This window comes from Papio anubis, chromosome 4 (assembly GCF_008728515.1).
Source record: "Papio anubis isolate 15944 chromosome 4, Panubis1.0, whole genome shotgun sequence".
Classification (NCBI taxonomy): domain Eukaryota; kingdom Metazoa; phylum Chordata; class Mammalia; order Primates; family Cercopithecidae; genus Papio; species Papio anubis.
The window spans coordinates 126,331,391-126,348,862 of record NC_044979.1 but is presented as its reverse complement, the minus strand read 5'-3'; the positions used below and the strand labels follow the sequence as shown (position 1 = coordinate 126,348,862).

Genomic DNA, 17,472 nt, shown 5'->3' with positions numbered 1-17,472 from the left:
CTTGAGTATATTCATCCCCCGATATTAAACAGCCACAAAGGGAACATTTTTAACATTGCAGATCATAAATCCATGGTGAGAATTCTACATGGCATTTAAGAAGCCATGGTGTAGAGAAGGCTCCAGTATATAGGAAAGAAATATTTGCCCAGGCGCAGAGGCTCACACCTGTAATCCCAGCACTTTCGGGAAGCCAAGGCGGGCGGATCACAAGGTCAGGAATTTGAGACCAGCCTGGCCAACATGGTGAAACCCCGTCTCTACTAAAATACAAAAATTAGCCAGACATGGTGGCATGCGCCTGTAATCCCAGCTAGTTAGGAGGCTGACGTAGGAAAATTGCTTGAACCCGGGAGGCAGAGATTGCAGTGAGCCAAGATCACGCCACTGCACTCCAGCCTGGGTGACAGAGCGAGATTTTGTCTCAAAAATAAGTAAATAAAAATTTTTCAGACACTTGACTATAATGAAAAAATTTTTAAAGTAGTTAAAACAAACTCATTAGGGAGGAAAAGCACAAGTAGAGAAGTAAAGGTTTGTAAGTACTAAACACATGGCATTCCAGGAGGCACAGTGGACACAGCTCTTAATCTGAGACATTTTTAGCTGAAAAATAGCCATTTTTTCATCTTTCTCCTCCTGCTCTAGGATTCCTTCTCAGATGAGATTCTCTGGAGAAATTACACCTGAATCTGGAGAATATGCTTTTAAAGGTGTCGGTACCACCTGTTTACCTGCTACCATCACACCCACAGGCAAAAGGTCCAAGACCTGCAGAAAAAGCCCACCCATTTCCGTCCTTTATAACAGAAGAGATTCAAGAAAAATAAGCTGCTCTATGGAGATAAAGATATAAGTTTCTCCTTTCCTGTCCTCAGGTGCCCTCTCCTACCAGACACCAGCAATTTTTGCTAAAGTAATGGAAATATGGGCCACTCTGCCTTGTCCCTACCAAACCCAAAGACAACAGGCCCTTTAGTGCAAAGACAGAACTTAACACTCACGAATGTATCTTGAACCCCTCATACTTGATTCTGGCCTCACCTTAGAGTCACATGAGGCCCTTCAAGCAACATGGATGCTTCCAGAACAATAGAACAGAACCTGTGGGGGGGGCACAAATAGAGATTTCTGCAAACTGGCTACATAATCTTAATTAGAAGCCTGCGCTGATAAACACTTAGCTAAGTATTATCTCTCAAGCATTGATGAGCTTATAAATCGCTTGGTGATTTTGGCCCCACTCTATATAATGTGATTCTGCAGGTTTGAAAAGGGTCCATGAACGGGTATTTTAAACAAGTCCTCTATAGATGTTGATGTTGCTCCCCCTGCACTCATTATAGCACTAGCTAGAGAAAGCAGGCACATGACAGAGTCCCTTACACTCAGCACATTTGTCACAACATAAATACTTCTGGTACAAATAAAGACAATCAATCTTCATCCTAAAGTATATCCTTTGCTGGCTCTTTACAGAGGAAACAGAGGCCAGTAATGTCCAAAGAAGTCTGCATTTGGAAAAAAACATTTACACATACACTAATGCAATGTTTATTAAACAGATACTATGTCCTCAAGAGTATGTTACAGAGTACTGTTGGGAATAAAACATTACATGATTTAATCCTCGTAACACCCTGGGAGTTGTTTAATAATTGCCAGAATTTAGATAAAGGGCCCAGCATTTTTATTTCTCCTTTGTCATTATTTTTTTTGAAAAATGTACAGAATAAAAGCTACATATAGACAGATGAGAGGAATAAGGAAAAGAGTTTAATGTAGTTTGGAGGAATTTTTATTGTGTTTATATTTACTTGTTTGTGGCTTGTGGAGCAACTACTGGGTCTTCAGGAATAGAATAAGGAATAAGTTGCTAAATGGCATGTCTCTGCAGGCACTGATTTCAATACAAAATTAAGAAATTAAGGCCCTAAAACATTACTTTATTTTTCCCATTTATCTGCTTTTAGATTTCAGGAAATTCTCAGCAACAGCTCTAGAAAGGCAGCAGAATTCATCACCCAACACTTATCTCTTTTAATCAGTTCTATGAGGCTAGACTCCAAGGTGAAGCCAGACCTTGGCTTAAGGCCTTCAAAAAGGGTGATTCTGAACAGAATTGGGGCAGGGAGAGGACACTATGTAGAACTCTGCTCTCTACGCCACTGGGGTATTTCCTGTTCTGTTTTTCCTAAGCTTACCTACGAGAAACTTAAATGCCACAGTTTGTGTAATTTAATCTTTTTTAGCCACTGCCCTGTCAATTGTATAACATATACTAATAAGCAATTTAAACAAATCTCTTAGGGTTTTCTAGGGTAATTTTGTTAGAAGATAAGCATGTATTCTTAACAAGGTAAAAGAAACAGAAATAATAATAACAACTCTTCTGTCCATAAACATCCATTCAAATGATGACCTCAGAAGTCACAGCAATATAAAGAAGTGGCCCAAATGAAGCCCACATATTTTGGCATGACTCATTTCTCTTACACTGAGACAAAAGCAGAATTAACCACTCTTGTCAGCCTAACACAGTTTTACTCTGGACATCCTCAAATGTTTCAAAGATGCCCAGGTGATTGTGAGAGGGTTCTCAGTGATCCTGGGCTGATGGCCCAATGGTAAGCCAGGCAGTAGAGACTCAGGCTGATTCTAAATAGAAAACAGAACGGCCCTGGTGGAGCTCCACAACCTGGCTCACCTGTCCTGATCAGGTAGTCTTTGGGTAAGAGGAAGGACAAGAATACTCTACTCCAGTATCACATTTTTTACAGGTAGTTATAGTTGTAGTCATGGCTCTGGATACTTTGTGACCTTGATCTCTCACTCCTAAGATGCTCTGTGGCCTTGATCTCTCAATCCTAAGATGCTTTGTTTACATTTATAGATTCTGCCATCAGATTCTATTTATACCTGGCACCTCTCACGTAACAGTAACAGGTCACTGAATGAGATCTGAAAAACTCAAATAGCCACACTATCAAGGGAGGTAGCTTTAAGATGTCTATGTTGACACCTCACAATGCAGAGAATGCCTCCTGTTGGTTTTCTGTACATTCTTAATCCAAAGTCTGGTACTGTCTTGTAAATCCCAGGCAGAGGCCAGATCTTATGTGTGGATTCTAGGTGGGGTCAACCTGGCTCTGCATTCCTGGATGTTACAGCAAGAAAAGTACAACCAAAGGAGAGATCCCCTCATAAAGACTGCTCTGGCACATTCTAAATAATATGTCCTTAATTTCCTCCTTAATAGGAAAACGCTGAGGAAACATGAATATAAGTAGACAGTTCATTGGGCCAAGCTTGAAGATTGTAAACTGGGAGCAAAGATTCAAGTTGCCTGGAATCTGGCAGCAGTTACAAGTGGATTTTTAAAGGCAAAAACAGACAGAGAGTGGGCTGGTGCAAAATTGTTTGTCAAGAATTCTTATTTACTAAAAATAACCTTGATTACTGATTGACATACGTTGCTAAACTGTATAGGGTGTGGGTTATAGTGTTCAGTGTGGCATTATTAATTTATAGCTACTCATGGCAATAGCAAGCAGTTTCAAGAGATAAATACAGAGCTCACAGGAGAGAGAAAGACATAATTGTGGTCTCATTTTGATGTCTCTTTGAGCCATATAATTAAAAGGATTTGCATTTCTCAGATAAAAGGTTTACTGCAAGACCCAGATTCAGAATGTGGAGCCACTGGTTTAGATCCTGGATGGGTGGAATAGCAGTGTTACCTGCACATTTGTGGGCATTTTAAAAAGAGGAGGAAGGGGAAAGTGGTGATTCTCATGCCTATATGTCTACTCAATGCATGAATGCTACTCTAATTGGGTTTCTGGGCCCCATAGTCTCTGAATCAGTTTCAGGTCTAAAGATACAAGAGTCACTGAAAGAGGTAAAATGGTTGACTGCTGTTCTGTGACGTATTTAGAAATTGGGTCTAGCCTCTCTAGATGTGATTATACAGGACTAGATACCAAATAAGCAGAGGCAAGACTCTGCCTGCATATTTAGGGGACAGCATGCATTTTGCAGCACAATCATGAGTTGACTGGAAGCCTGAGACAAAAAGGCCCATCTAGATTAAAGCTTGGTTGGTACCTTATATGTTTATATCATGTGTGGTAAGTTTAAACAGTGTTTGGAAAGTGTAATTAAAAGAAAAGTTTTCTCCAGCCCCAGAGTAACTCCACAATGATAAAACAGAAAGAAAACTGTTTTATTACACAATTAAACCAGAATGTGACATGCATCACAGTCAATCTGCTTAAGAGATTGCAAAGACAGAAAGACAGTCACAATAATTAGTCCATAAGTAGAATTTACAGTCCCATGTTATGCATAGTTCATCCTAAATTCACCTGGCAATTGGGGAGGCCATCTGTGTAAGCTAATTGGCTATATTCAATGGTAAAATAAACTTTTCACATCTCCATGACAGGAGGTAGTTTTGCAATTTGAAGCCAGGTGCTTGCTGAAGGTAGGCTCTCACTCTCCTACAGAAATGGTTGAATATAGTGCTCTCTTTTTGGCTATTTGCATTTTAAAGCAATAGCTCTCTACTCTGAGCACTGGGTTGCAGCACTCCAGCTCGCTGTCTCCTGGTGGCTGGTGTCTTCTCTTGACTCCTACCATCTTCCACTGATATGCCCACAGCACACAGCTCACAGCTGGCTGATCACATCTTATGTAAACCCCTTTTGCCACAGCAGCACTCCAGAACCACATCAGAGAGTGAAGCCTGAGCTGCAGGAGAGCCTGCAGGCCTCCTAGGTAGGAATGTACCTTCACAATAATGGGAACAAGAGCACTGTTGCAGCCTCAGTTTCTACTTATAGTGCTAGATTTCCAGCACGAGTCAGAATAGAGTGAGCTCTGAGTTCTCACTGTGACAGCCCAACTCATTCACAGACTTCTGACACAGACACACAAAGCATTCAAGAGAAAAACAGCTCTCAGTCTGAGAAAGAGTACATTGAGAGAAAAAATGAAGTTAAAAGCATCTTAAGGCTGGGTGTGGTGGCTCACCTCTGTAATCCCAACACTTTGGGAGGCCAAAGTGGGTGGATCACGAGGTCAAGAGATCAAGACCATCCTGGCCAACATGGTGAAACCACATCCCTACTAAAAACACAAAAATTAGCTGTGTGTGGTGGCATGTGCCTGTAGTCCCAGCTACTCGGGAGGCTGAGGCAGGAGAACCACCTGAACCTGGGAGGCAGAGGTTGCAGTAAGCCGAGATAGTGCCATTGCACTTCCAGCCTGGTGACAGAGCAAGATTCCATCTCAAAACAAACAAACAAACAAAAAATCTTAAGAAAGAACTCAGATAAAAGATTGATCAAGTCAGTCAGAAAATATTCCCCTAAAACACATTTCTCTGTAAACAGCCAAAGTGCACAGCTACCCTCAGCATGAGAAACATGAGCATTATAAAGAAAGGGGGCATATTCTCAGCAAAATTTTATAAGGTTTCTTTTCCATCTCTGCTGCTCTCTCATCTCCTAGCCATTGGATGGGGGTCCTATACTGAAATACATCTGACAGTTTCCACCAGAATTTTTTGACAAAGAATTGGAATCTTTTATTCTTTCTGGATCCACTAAATAAAAAGTAGGGTAACAGGGTTTCTACTGATATGTTTAGTAGAATGTTTACAGTTTTTATACTTTTATGATTTTAAAAACAAACAATAAGAAGAGATTTTAAGGACCTTCAGAGCAGTATATATTCTGTCTAAACTCAATGAATGTTTTAAAGTTATAAAACAGGCATCACCAAGCTGTATTTTTGCATTGAAGGAGATGTGACTATAAAGTAGGGAGAATTATTTTTGTAGATAGACCCATTCTCTTTATCTAATAGTCATAATTTAGTCAGTGAAGAGACAACATCTGGGGTAACAACTACGGAGGAGATGCTCAGCTTTGTGAGTTTTGTGCTAGGCATTTTTGCTGAAAATGGAGATGGCAGCAAGTGTGAATCTGGAGGAATACTGAAGTCTTAAGAGTAGGTGGAGGAAGAAGGGTCAGACTCCTACCAGAATAGTCCCTGTGGAGACAGGCATATCAGAGCTCAGGGTTTGAAAGTGGGCCTGAATAAGGGTCCTGCTAGATAAGCTGCAGATGGAAGCTGAGCAGTTACCAACTGCTAATGTGCCAAGTATACCAAGCACAGCATGTGTTCTGTATAGGAGCATTATTTTAAACAATGTTCTACTATCATCTACCAAAATAATTGTGGTAAAAGTATAGTAGCTTATTTTTTTTCTTTTATGTCAGCAATATTTTAAAATGTTGATCTGTTTATCTTATATTTTTGTGGATAAATGTGGTATTTGCCTCATGATTGTAAGCCACTGAGAGTGCACTGAACCTATTCACACGTCTTTAAGATGCTTTGCTATGTTAAAATTTTAGGAGAGAAAAACGCAAGTGAGTAGCAATTTAATAGGCATTTATTTATTTTGGAGTTGAATTCTGTAATTTGAAAAAGTTCAGTAATGCAAAGTGATCTGTAAGAAAAAAAAAGAATTGGAATCTGATTTAGTTCATATAGTAAAATATATCTGAGCTTGCAACATGGCTAACTAAAGAGCTATTATGTTTGTTGGGTGGCCACATCACCTTTATTTGTCCTGTAACAGCAGCATTCCAATTTACTGAAATGGAAAACACTAAAATCATGCTCATTTGTAATTATCCCTATGGGATAAATTAATAAGTCTGTCATGCCAGTATCTACTGTAAAGATTTGGTAGTGGATTTTCTTTGGATATCAGATGTAAATAAGTATAAATATTTTAATATTTATATATTAAAGTCATAAGGTATGTAGAAGTCATAAGGTATGTAGAAGTTTTAAAAATTGTCTGTAAACATAATTCAATTAAAACACTTTATATTTTAAAAGTATAAATAACAGGCTGGGTGTGGTGGCTCACGCCTGTAATTCCAGCACTTTGGGAGGCCGAGGCAGGTAGGTCACCTAAGGTCAGGAGTTCAAGACTAGCCTGGCCAACATGGCAAAACCCCATTTCTACTAAAAATATAAAAAATTAGCCAGGCATGGTGGTGGGTGCCTGTAATCCCAGGTACTAAGGAGGCTGAGGCAGGAGAATCACTTGAACCCAGGAGGCAGAGGTTGCAGTGAGCTGAGATCTTACCACAGCACTCCAGCCTGGGCGACACTCCATCTCAAAAGAAAAAAAAAAGTATAAACAACAATATTAACAAGGGATTCATTTCAAGTAAATACTGTGGCCTTAAATTCATACTATGTAGAAAATACTGTTTAATTTACATGAATGCATTTATCTACAAACATTATGCATAACTATGCTAATTGTTCTGAAGTAATAAATAGAAAGCAAAATACAACTACAGACTCCACTATTCATACACTGAACCGTGCTTTTGCAGTGTAAGTACTTTAGCCTGAAAATACTAGATAATTACCTTGGATAATCAGTTTTTTGTCAAAATTACTCACTATCTTTTAGTCTTTATCATTCTGTATTGCTGAATTTAATGCCATCTTTGTGCTCGACTCTTCTGTAATCCTAAAATGAACTTAAACCTAAACAAGTCTGTGTCTACTTTTTTATTTTTTTTTGAGACAGAGTCTTGCTCTATCACCCAGGCTGGAGTGCAGTGGCAGGATCTCAGCTCACAGCAACCTCCACCTCCCGGGTTCAAGCGATTCTTCTGCCTCAGCCTCCTGAGTAGTCGAGATTACAGGCGCACGCCACCTCGCCCGGCTAATTTTTGTATTTTTAGTAGAGATAGGGTTTCACCATGTTGGTCAGGCTGGTCTCGAACTCCTGACCCCATGATCCTCCCACCTCGGCCTCCCAAAGTGCTGGCATTACAGGCATGAGCCACTGCGCCTGGCCCTGTGTCTACTTTAAAACACTAAAAGTGAAAAAAAATAAACTTTTGCCAAAGCAAAAACAAAGCAATGAATTCAAGATCCTAAAGACAATTTTGAGTCAAAAAGAATAACAAAAAGCTTATTTGGCTGTTAATATAATTTACATATATTTCAAAAGAACAAAAAAAAAGTAAATTTAAATGCTTTTAAGAAAAGAGATGAGCAAAATACTTTCTTTTATTTTCAGGTAGAAGAATTAAGCCTCTTCTTTCTAATTTATATTTTCTCCTACAACAGCCAGGTCTCTGGACATGTTCTTAATCTCTTCAACATCTGATTTTCAGTAGACACTGGCTTTAGGAATCTAAGGTCTTGGGCATACTGTATGCACTTGAAAGAATGTTTATGGGGGAAAACAGTGGAAGAGAGAAAGGTGTTATAAAAAATTCATGAGTGCAGATGAATAAAGCAAGTTCTTAGAGACCTAAGAAGAGACTTAAGACTCTGACACAGTAATACTGGGAGACTACAACACCTCACAGACACATGGTGAAACCCCATCTCTACTAAAACTACAAAAAATTAGCCAGGCATGGCAGCACGCACCTGTAATCCTAGCTACTTGGGAGGCTGAGGCAGGAAAGTCACTTGAACCTGGGAGGCAGAGATTGCAGTGAGCCGAGATCATGCCACTGCATTCCAGCCTGGGCAACAGGAGTGAAACTCCATCTCAAAAAAATAGAAAGCAAAAAATATCATTAAAATTGCCAAACTGCCCAAAGAAATTTACAAATCGAACGCTCTTTCTATCAAACTACCAACAACATTCTTGAGAACTGAAAAAACTTGTTTTTAATTTATACAGAACCAAAAAAGAGCCCAAATAGCAAAGGCAACCCTAAGCAAAAAGAACAAAGCTGGAAGCATCACATTACCGGACTTCAAACTATACTATAGGGCTACAGTAACCACAGCAACATGATACTAGCACAAAAACAGGCTCAGAGACCAATGCAACAGAATAGAGAGCCCAGCAACAATATGGCACACCTACAATCACCTTATTTTTGACAAAGCTGACAAAAGAAATGTAGGGGAGATTCCCTATTTAATAAATGGTGTTGTAATAACTAGCTAGCACTATGTAAAAGATTAAAACTCGACTCCCTGCTTACACTATATCCAAAAATAAACACAAGATAAATTAAGGACTTAAATGTAAAACTTAAAATTATAAAATACCCTGGAAGATAACCTAGGAAATACAATTCTAGACATAGAAACGGCCAACGATATTATGAAGAAGATACCAAAAGCAATCACCACAAAACCAAAATTAGATAAATGGGACCAAATTAAACTAAAAAGCATCTTCACAGAAAACAAAAACAAAAACCCCAAGAAACTATCAACAGAGTAAACAACCTAGAGAATAAAGAAAAATATTTGCAAACTATGCTTCTGACAAAGATCTAATATCCAGAATCCATAAGGAACTTAAGCAAGTTTACAAAAAAAAAAAAAACCTTATTAAAAAGTAGGCAAAGGACATAAACACATGCTTTTCAAGAGAAAACAGTTGGGTGTGGTGCCTCACGCCTGTAATCCTAGCACTCTGGGAGGCTGAGGCGGGCAGATCATAAGGTTAGGAGTTCGAGACCAGCCTGGCCAATATGGTGAAACCCCATCTCTACCAAAAAAAAAAAAATACAAAAATTAGTCGAGCATGGTGGGGCGTGCCTGTAATCCCAGCTACTTGGGAGGCTGAGGGAGGAGAACTGCTTGAACCCAGGAGGTGGAGGTTGCAGTGAGCCGAGATCGTGCCACTGCACTCCAGCCTGGGTGACAGAGCGAGACTCCATCTCAAAAAAAAAAAAGAAAAAACAGAAAGCATACATGTGGCTAACAAGCATATTTAAAAATTGCTCATCACTAATCATTAGAGAAATGCAAACAAACAAAAAAAAACAAAACACCACAATGAGATACCATCTCACACCAGTAAGAATGGCAATTACTAAAAAAGTCAAAAAATAATAGATGTGCTGGCAAAGTTGCAGGGTAAAGAGAATGCTTATACTCTGCTGGTGGGAATGTAAATTAGTTCAACCATTGTGAAAAGCAGTGTGACAATTCCTTACAAAACTAAAAACAGAATTACCATTTGACCCACCTCCTAATTAGGTATATATCCAAAGAATATAAATTATTCTATCATAAAGACCCATGCACATGCATGTTCATTGAAGCACTATTCGTAGTACCAAAGACATGGAATTAACCTAAATACCCTCAATGGTAAGCTAAAGAAAATACATTATGGTTGGGCACAGTGGTTCATGCCTGTAATCCCAGCACTTTGGCAGGGTGAGGCAGGTGGATTGCGTGAGCTCAGGAGTTGGAGAGCAGCCTGGGAAACATGGCAAAACCCCATTTCTACAAAGAATACAAAAAGAAAAGTTAGCCAGGCGTGGTGGTGCATGCTGTAGTCCCAGCTACTTGGGGGGCGTAGGTAGAACTGCTTGAGCCCGGAAGATTGAGATTGAGGCTGCAGTGAGCCAAGATCACGCCACTGCACTCCAGCCTGGGCGACAGAGTGAGACCCTGTCTTCAGAAATAAATAAAATAAAGATTTAATAAAAACAAAATATGGCACATAAAAATAATGGAATATTGTATGGCCATAAAACAAGAACAAGATCATTTTCTTTGCAGCAACATGGATGGAGCTGGAGACCATTATCCTCAGAAAACTAATGCAGAAACAGAAAACGAAATGCATGCTATCATTTATAAGAAAGAGCTAAATAATAACACATGGAGACAATAAGAGGAATAACAGACAACACTGAGGCCTAGTTGAGGGTAGAGGATGGGAGGACAAAGAGGATCAGGAAAAAAAATACCCATTTGGTTCTACGCTTAGTACCTCAGAGACAAAATAATCTACACCAAACACCCACAACACAATTTTGCCTATAGAACAATCCCGCATGTGTACCCCGAAACCAAAAATAAAAGTTAAAAGAGAAAAGATCCATGGGTGGGGGAAGAGTGCAATGTAGGTGGAAGGACTGGTTTGTGCTACAGATAGTGGCCCAGGTGAGGCTGTCCTCTGATGTATTTGTGTCCATGCAGGCAGATGAGATTATGAACAGGTGGTACAGAATGCAGAACTCCAGGCTGAGGGAGAAAGCAGGTTGCTGCTGCAGATTCAGTGTCTGGAGATGGGGATATGCCAGGACACTTGTAGACAATTTTGTGGGCAAGAAACAGGTTCAAAAATGCTGCGGTGAAATTCCTGAGAGTGGTGCCTAGTCCTGGGAGGAGTGTGTGCACATCAATGTCTGGTGAGTATGTTTGTGAGTGGATGGGAATCATGCGGTGGCAGCTGTGGGGAAAGGATGTCTGTTATCAGAGCTTCTTTCCTCTAAGTTTTCAGTCCTCTCTCACCATGGCAGGAGACCTGGAATCCTAGGACAATGGGCAGTGTGACAGCCGGTGTACAGGAGAGCAGAGCCTCCCATTCCCAGACACCCAGAGTTCCATTCCAGGTCAGACCTCTGTGATATCTTTCTTCTGTCCCCAAATCTACAGATTGGTGAACACCAAGCAATTCTCCAACACCAACTCATTTTCTAACATTTGAATTCTGACACTATCCAGAGTCAGCACAGACCCTGATTCAGGGCTCAGTCCCACAACATTGTCCTCACTGCAGATGTCAGTCACAAACCTCATGGGTCCATCTATTCTTCTTAGCTACTGCTTAAAAACTGAGGACTCCCATAACCTCCCTCCAGTTCAATAATTTGATAGAGCTGCTCACAGAACTCAGCAAAACACTGTAGTTATGTTGACCAGTTTATTATAAATGATACAACCTGGGAAAAGTCAAATGGAAAAAATGTATAGGACAGAAAAAAGATGTAGGGAAAAATGAAGCACACAGATAATCATGGTAAACAGCTGTGATTAATAAAATTCTCCATCCTTTGTGTTCTCCAGGAACAGTTTATGGAAAGAACCACCCTTACCATTATGACTTAGATGGTACACTCTTTTCTTACATACCACATAGTCAGATAAAGACTGCACATTTTATTTTTCTCATTAAAAAAAATCAGCTGAATTTGGCTTCAGTGGTCAAAAGAAAAATACTTTTTTTTTTTTTTTGTGAGACGGAGTCTTGCTCTATCACCCAAGCTGGAGTGCAGTGGCGCCACTCGGCTCACCGCAAGCTCCACCTCCCAGGTTCACACCATTCTCCTGCCTCAGCCTCCTGAGTAGCTGGGACCACAGTGGCCCGCCACTACACCCGGCTAATTTTTTGTATTTTTAGTAGAGACGGGGTTTCACCATGTTAGCCAGGATGGTCTCGATCTGCTGACCTCGTGACCCGCCGGCCTCAGCCTCCCAAAGTGCTGGGATTACAGGCGTGAGCCACCACGCCCGGCCAAATATACTTCTTAATCAAACTTTACTTATCTCCTTCTCACCAACTCCTGCACTTTGAGCTACCTTCAGTCTGAGCCAACATACAACCCCACTTTATGTCCCTCCTAAGAACATACTGACTTCAGGGTAAAACATTCTCTTATCTAAAATCTGATTTTTTTTTTTTTTTTTTTTTTGGAGAGAGAGTCTTGCTCTGTCACCCAGGCTGGAGTGCAGTGATGCTCAGTTCCCTGAAACCTCCATCTCCTGGGTTCAAGGGGTTCTCCTGCCTCAGCCTCCTAAGTAACTGGGATTACAGTCGTCCACCACCACACCCAGCTGAGTTTTGTCTTCCAAAGTGCTGGGATTACAGGTGTGAATCACCATGCCAGGCCTAAAGTTTGATTCCCTCTATTTGCAGTTCCCCGCCCACCTTCTTTCTAATCTTGTTTGCTCTTCCCTATGAAAGAAAGCCCTTGTCTGCCTAAACTTTGCAGTCCTTAAAGATCTTATAGTTGGTACTTCCTCCTGCCACAATACTCCTTTGGAATTCAAATGTTCTTACATAATTCTAACTTTGTTTTATTTCAGAAAGTAACTGCCAGGCTGGGCACGCATGCCTGTAATCCCAACACTTTGGAAGGCCGAGGTGGGTGGATCAGGTGGTCAAGAGATGGACACCATCTTGACCAACATGGTGAAATCCCGTCTCTGCTAAAAATACAAAAATTAGCTGGGTATGGTGGCACCTGCCTGTAGTCCCAGCTACTCAGGAGGCTGACGCAGGAGAATCACTTGAACCTGGGATGCAGAGGCTGCAGTGAGTCTAAATTGCACCACTGCACTCCAGCCTGGCAACAGAGCAAGACTCCATCTCAAAAAAAAAAAAAAAAGAGTAACTGCCTCAAAATAAACTACCTCTAGAAACTGCCTCAAAACAATGACAGCTTTATCTTCAGTAAGACCCTCCCAATCCCCTTCCATCTTAATGTTAACTCCATCTGCCTGTGGGTCCCCAGCTTTCCAGGGCTCTGTAGCTTCTCTCAGTATAAAGGCTTCTTCCATGGCTGGGGTGAGCAGGCTGGGACATCTGCAGGGGAGGCTCCCCAAAAAGAACCTAACTGGGCCTTTAATAACCTCCTTTTGCAGGCTCAATAACAGCCATAGCTTGGAGTCACTGGGCTGAAACTTTAATTTCCATGTTAGAGTCACTCTCTTGGTTTTTGAAACTAAGTGTCTGAAAAATCCAGCAAAATTACTCAAACACAGTATAAATATGAGTGAAGGAAATTTTAAGGTGCTTACATTTCACACCTCAATAAGAAAAGCAAAAGTATCTATTACCTTCAGACAACAGATTTATTATTTTATTATTTCCATTAAAAATCATGTAGTCATATGGGAATACTTTTAGTAGGTACCAAGTTTAATCTCATAAAATTTAGCGTGCAACTCAGAAATCAAGATTAGATGGTACAGAACGGACATATTCACTGTAACAAATTTACTCTGCAAAGTGAATCTATGTAACTCACCAATTATCTACCACATTTTCTTGTGGAAATGTATTCATTTTCTACAGCCAAAATGGAAGAGAGATTATCCCTATTCTTTTCCTTGGTAGCATTCTAAAAGCTAAGCCTTAGAATTATGTTTGTAATTACCCAGCCATAAAAAACACAAGTGGGCTAGGCGTGGTGGCTCACAACTGTAATCCCAGCTCTTTGGGAAGCCAAGGTGGGCAGATCACGAGGTCAGGAGTTCGAGACCAACCTGACCAACATGTTGAAATCCCGTCTCTACCAAAAATACAAAAATTACCTGGGTATGGTGGCATGCACCTGTAATCTCAGCTACTCAGGAGGCTGAGGCAGCAAAATCGCTTGAACCTGCGAGGCAGAGGTCGCAGTGAGGCGAGATCACACCACCGCACTCCAGCCTGGGTGACAGAGCAACAGTCTGTCTCAAACAACAACAACAACAAGTGAGAAAATTCCTAAATTCATTCTGGGAAAAAAGAAAAAGGTAAAAGAATTTTTAACAAATGGAATATGTGATTAGATATTAATTTTTTTCCTGAAACTCACCTCTTTTATGCCCTTTGTAAATATGCCTTACCTTTCAAGCTCTAATAAAATGAAAGTCAAAATAAGTAAAAAAAATCTTTTCAAGATGACAAACCCAGGAAGTGGCAGTGCTGATCAGAACACAGATTTGTCAGCAGGCGTGGTGTCTCATGCCTGTAATCCTAGCACTTTGGGAGGCCAAGGCAGGAGGATTGTCTGAGCTCAGGAGTTCAAGACCAGCCTGGGCAACACAGTGAAACCCAGTCTCTACTAAAATACAAAAAACTAGCCGGGCGTGGTTGTGCGTGCCTGTAATTCCAGCTACTCAGGAGGCTGAGGCAGGAGAATCATTTGAATCCGGAAGGCAGAGGTTGTAGTGAGCTGAGACCACGCCACTGCACTCCAGCCTGGGCAATAGAAGGAGACTCAGTAACCACCCTCTCAGAAGACACTATACCCCAGGTGTATTTTACTTTGCAAGTTCTTGTACCCTCTCACTGGGGTCGTTTTTTGTTCGTTTGTTTGAGACAGTCTGGAGGCTGGAGTGCAGCGGCATGATCTCAGCTCACTGGAATCTCCCCCTCCTGGGTTCAAGCGATTTCCCTGCCTCAGCCTCCTGAGTAGCTGGGATTACAGGCATGCACCACCACGCCTGGCTTATTTTATTATTTGTATTTTAGTAGAGGCGGGCTTTCACCATATTGGCCAGGATGGTCTCGATCTCCAGGACGGGTTTTGTTGTATCTTTTGGAATACTTTTTTTTTTTTTTTTCTTTCACAAATCTTACAGAATCCTGGGGACAGAAATAATTTTGGTGTTTTCCTCCCAATACCAGTATCTGATGGGCTGACCAGCAATGTTTCTCCAAGAAATGAAAGCTGGGTAGAGTGAAGACAATCTTAATATCTCAAGGAGTAAGCTTTTCAAAGGAAGAGTAGCCCAGGAGATGCCTCTCGGTCCCAGGGCATCCACCTGCTCCCTTGAGAGGCTACATTCCATACTTCAGGTTGTTCTACGAGAGAAAATGACCCAGGAGCTGATATTTACTAGACGCTCTAGCAAACATTGCCATGGAAGGTATCTTGCCCCAGACAGTACTGAAAAATAACTGAAGGGTGGCTGAGAACACATCACCCCCTAAAGTTTCCAAAGGGAAAGCAATCATGACCCAAAAACATTCTGATAAGATCACTGTGCCTAAGGAAGATAAAAAGAAAAGAGGCACAGAGATTTACAATACAATGTTAGCGGATTATTCTTTGCTTTCTTCTCATAGGAGATATTTACAAACAGGAAACAAATCTTTTAAAACGTGCCATCCAATGCTTTGTCAAAAGTGATTAATTAAAATACGGCATTGAAAATGTACACTAAAGAAACACAGTTGATAATGCGAATTAGGGAGGGTAAGTAGGCATTTGGGAATGTCAGAAGGACCTGGAAATTTAGTATTTTACTGCAAGCCAGAGTTAAGCTGGAGGAATGGGGGATGGGGGGTAGACTTGAGACCCTGCTTGGGACACATGTGCAAATTGCAGGGGAAAATCAGTCCCCTGTGGATGTGAAAATAATTAAGTGGCAGGCAATTAGACTGAGGTGGCTCTAGTCCCTGGGTTCCAACTTTGAAAAAATCAAACTCGAATGTATTTTTGGCGGAGGGAAGGGAGGGTAAATAACACTGAGGGAACAAAATTCAGGCTTAACCAACTGTAAACTGACCACCTCTGATTACATGACCAGGAAATTTCCACCTTAATCATACAAATTAAAAAACGACGTAACTGTACCTAACCAATTATTAAACTTTTTTTCATCATGCATCTTATAAAAGTGTTTGCTTTAAGCCCTTCCCATGGACCGCAAACTACAAACCATAGCTGGGTGCTCCAAATTTCCTGAATCGCTCTTTGATTAAATTCTTTAATAAAAATACCTTCACTCCCATAAATTTTTAACAGGAAAAAAGAGGACCTGGGAACCGCACAGACCAAAGCTCTTTCCATTCATAAACCCCGCACCCCCAGTCAGGATTCTCCTCTGACGATTCTCCCGTCGTCCCTGCACACTCGGCGAGATGCGGTTCTGCGGCTGCAGAGCTGCCCATAGAGGGCTCCAGGCCAAAGCACAGTCACTGCGCAGGGAGGAGACAGGACGCCCGGAGTCCCGGCTGTCAGCCCAGCCGCCATCTTATGGCTGAAGGAGACTGAGGGCCGAGCTGCGCCAAGGAGAACTCGGGCCGCCGATTTCGGAGCAGACGGCGGGGAGGCCCGAGGCCCGCCACAGCCACTTCCAACCGGTTCCAACCAGACCCTCCCCGTCTCTCGGGATGTCGGACCCAGCAGGCTCACCATTTCTAGGTTTCCAGGGGATCCTGGAGTCTTAGTTGTGAAGCTCCAAGTTCCTGCTGGTAACAGGGTCACATGTGACCCTGGACGCAGAGGAGACAGAGCAGTGAAGAGGAGACGTGGAGCGCCGGCTGCAGTAAGAGACAAAGGCCCCGCCAAATCCCGGAAGCTGTGCTGTCCGCTCCAGCTGCGTGCCTGATTGGACGGTTCCCAGCTCAGCGTTCCTGATTGGGCAACGTTTAAGGCCTCCTCCCCTTCAGGCCCTGAGTGACAGGAGATGTGATCAGATGCTGGGCTGAAGGAAGAGTGACAGCCTAAGCTGTAGCCTTTTCAGACAGGGCTTCCTCCCTGAGCTGAGTCAGGCCCACCCTAGAGGGTATTTGCATTTAACCTTGTGAATAAGGCCATATGCATTTATAAATAATATATTATATGGCTATTCACAAATGCAAAGAATACCAATTATTCAAAATTTTCAGATTTTATGACCTTCCTGGCTTCTGGTTTTCTTGTTTTGTTTTTGTTTTTTGTTTTTTGAGACGGAGTCTAGCTCTGTCGACAGGCTGGAGTGCAGTGGCGCGATCTCAGCTCACTGCAACCTCTGCCTCCTGGGTTCAAGCGATTCTCCTGCCTCAGCCTCCCAAGGAGCTGAGACTACAGGCACGCACCACCACACCCAGCTAATTTTTGTATTTTTAGTAGAAACGGGGTTTCACCATGTTGGCCAGGATGGTCTTGATCTCTT

General features: G+C 41.7%; 1 protein-coding gene across 6 annotated transcripts in view; it reads right to left on the bottom strand.

Moving 5' to 3' along the window:
- LOC101013768 (zinc finger protein 92) overlaps positions 1-17,472 on the bottom strand; it is a 138,100-nt gene that overhangs the window by 14,678 nt on the left and 105,950 nt on the right. Inside the window, exon 2 of one of the 6 annotated variants that reach the window (XM_031665434.1) lies at positions 16,731-16,990. The exons of 2 other annotated variants lie outside the window; for them this stretch is intronic. In XM_031665434.1, coding sequence (XP_031521294.1) covers positions 16,731-16,990 — 260 coding nt within the window. Of the gene's footprint in view, positions 1-1,044; positions 5,060-16,730; positions 16,991-17,472 lie in introns of those variants that run through there. 3 more of the 6 variants (XM_031665439.1, XM_031665438.1, XM_031665437.1) reach the window with 3 other exon arrangements.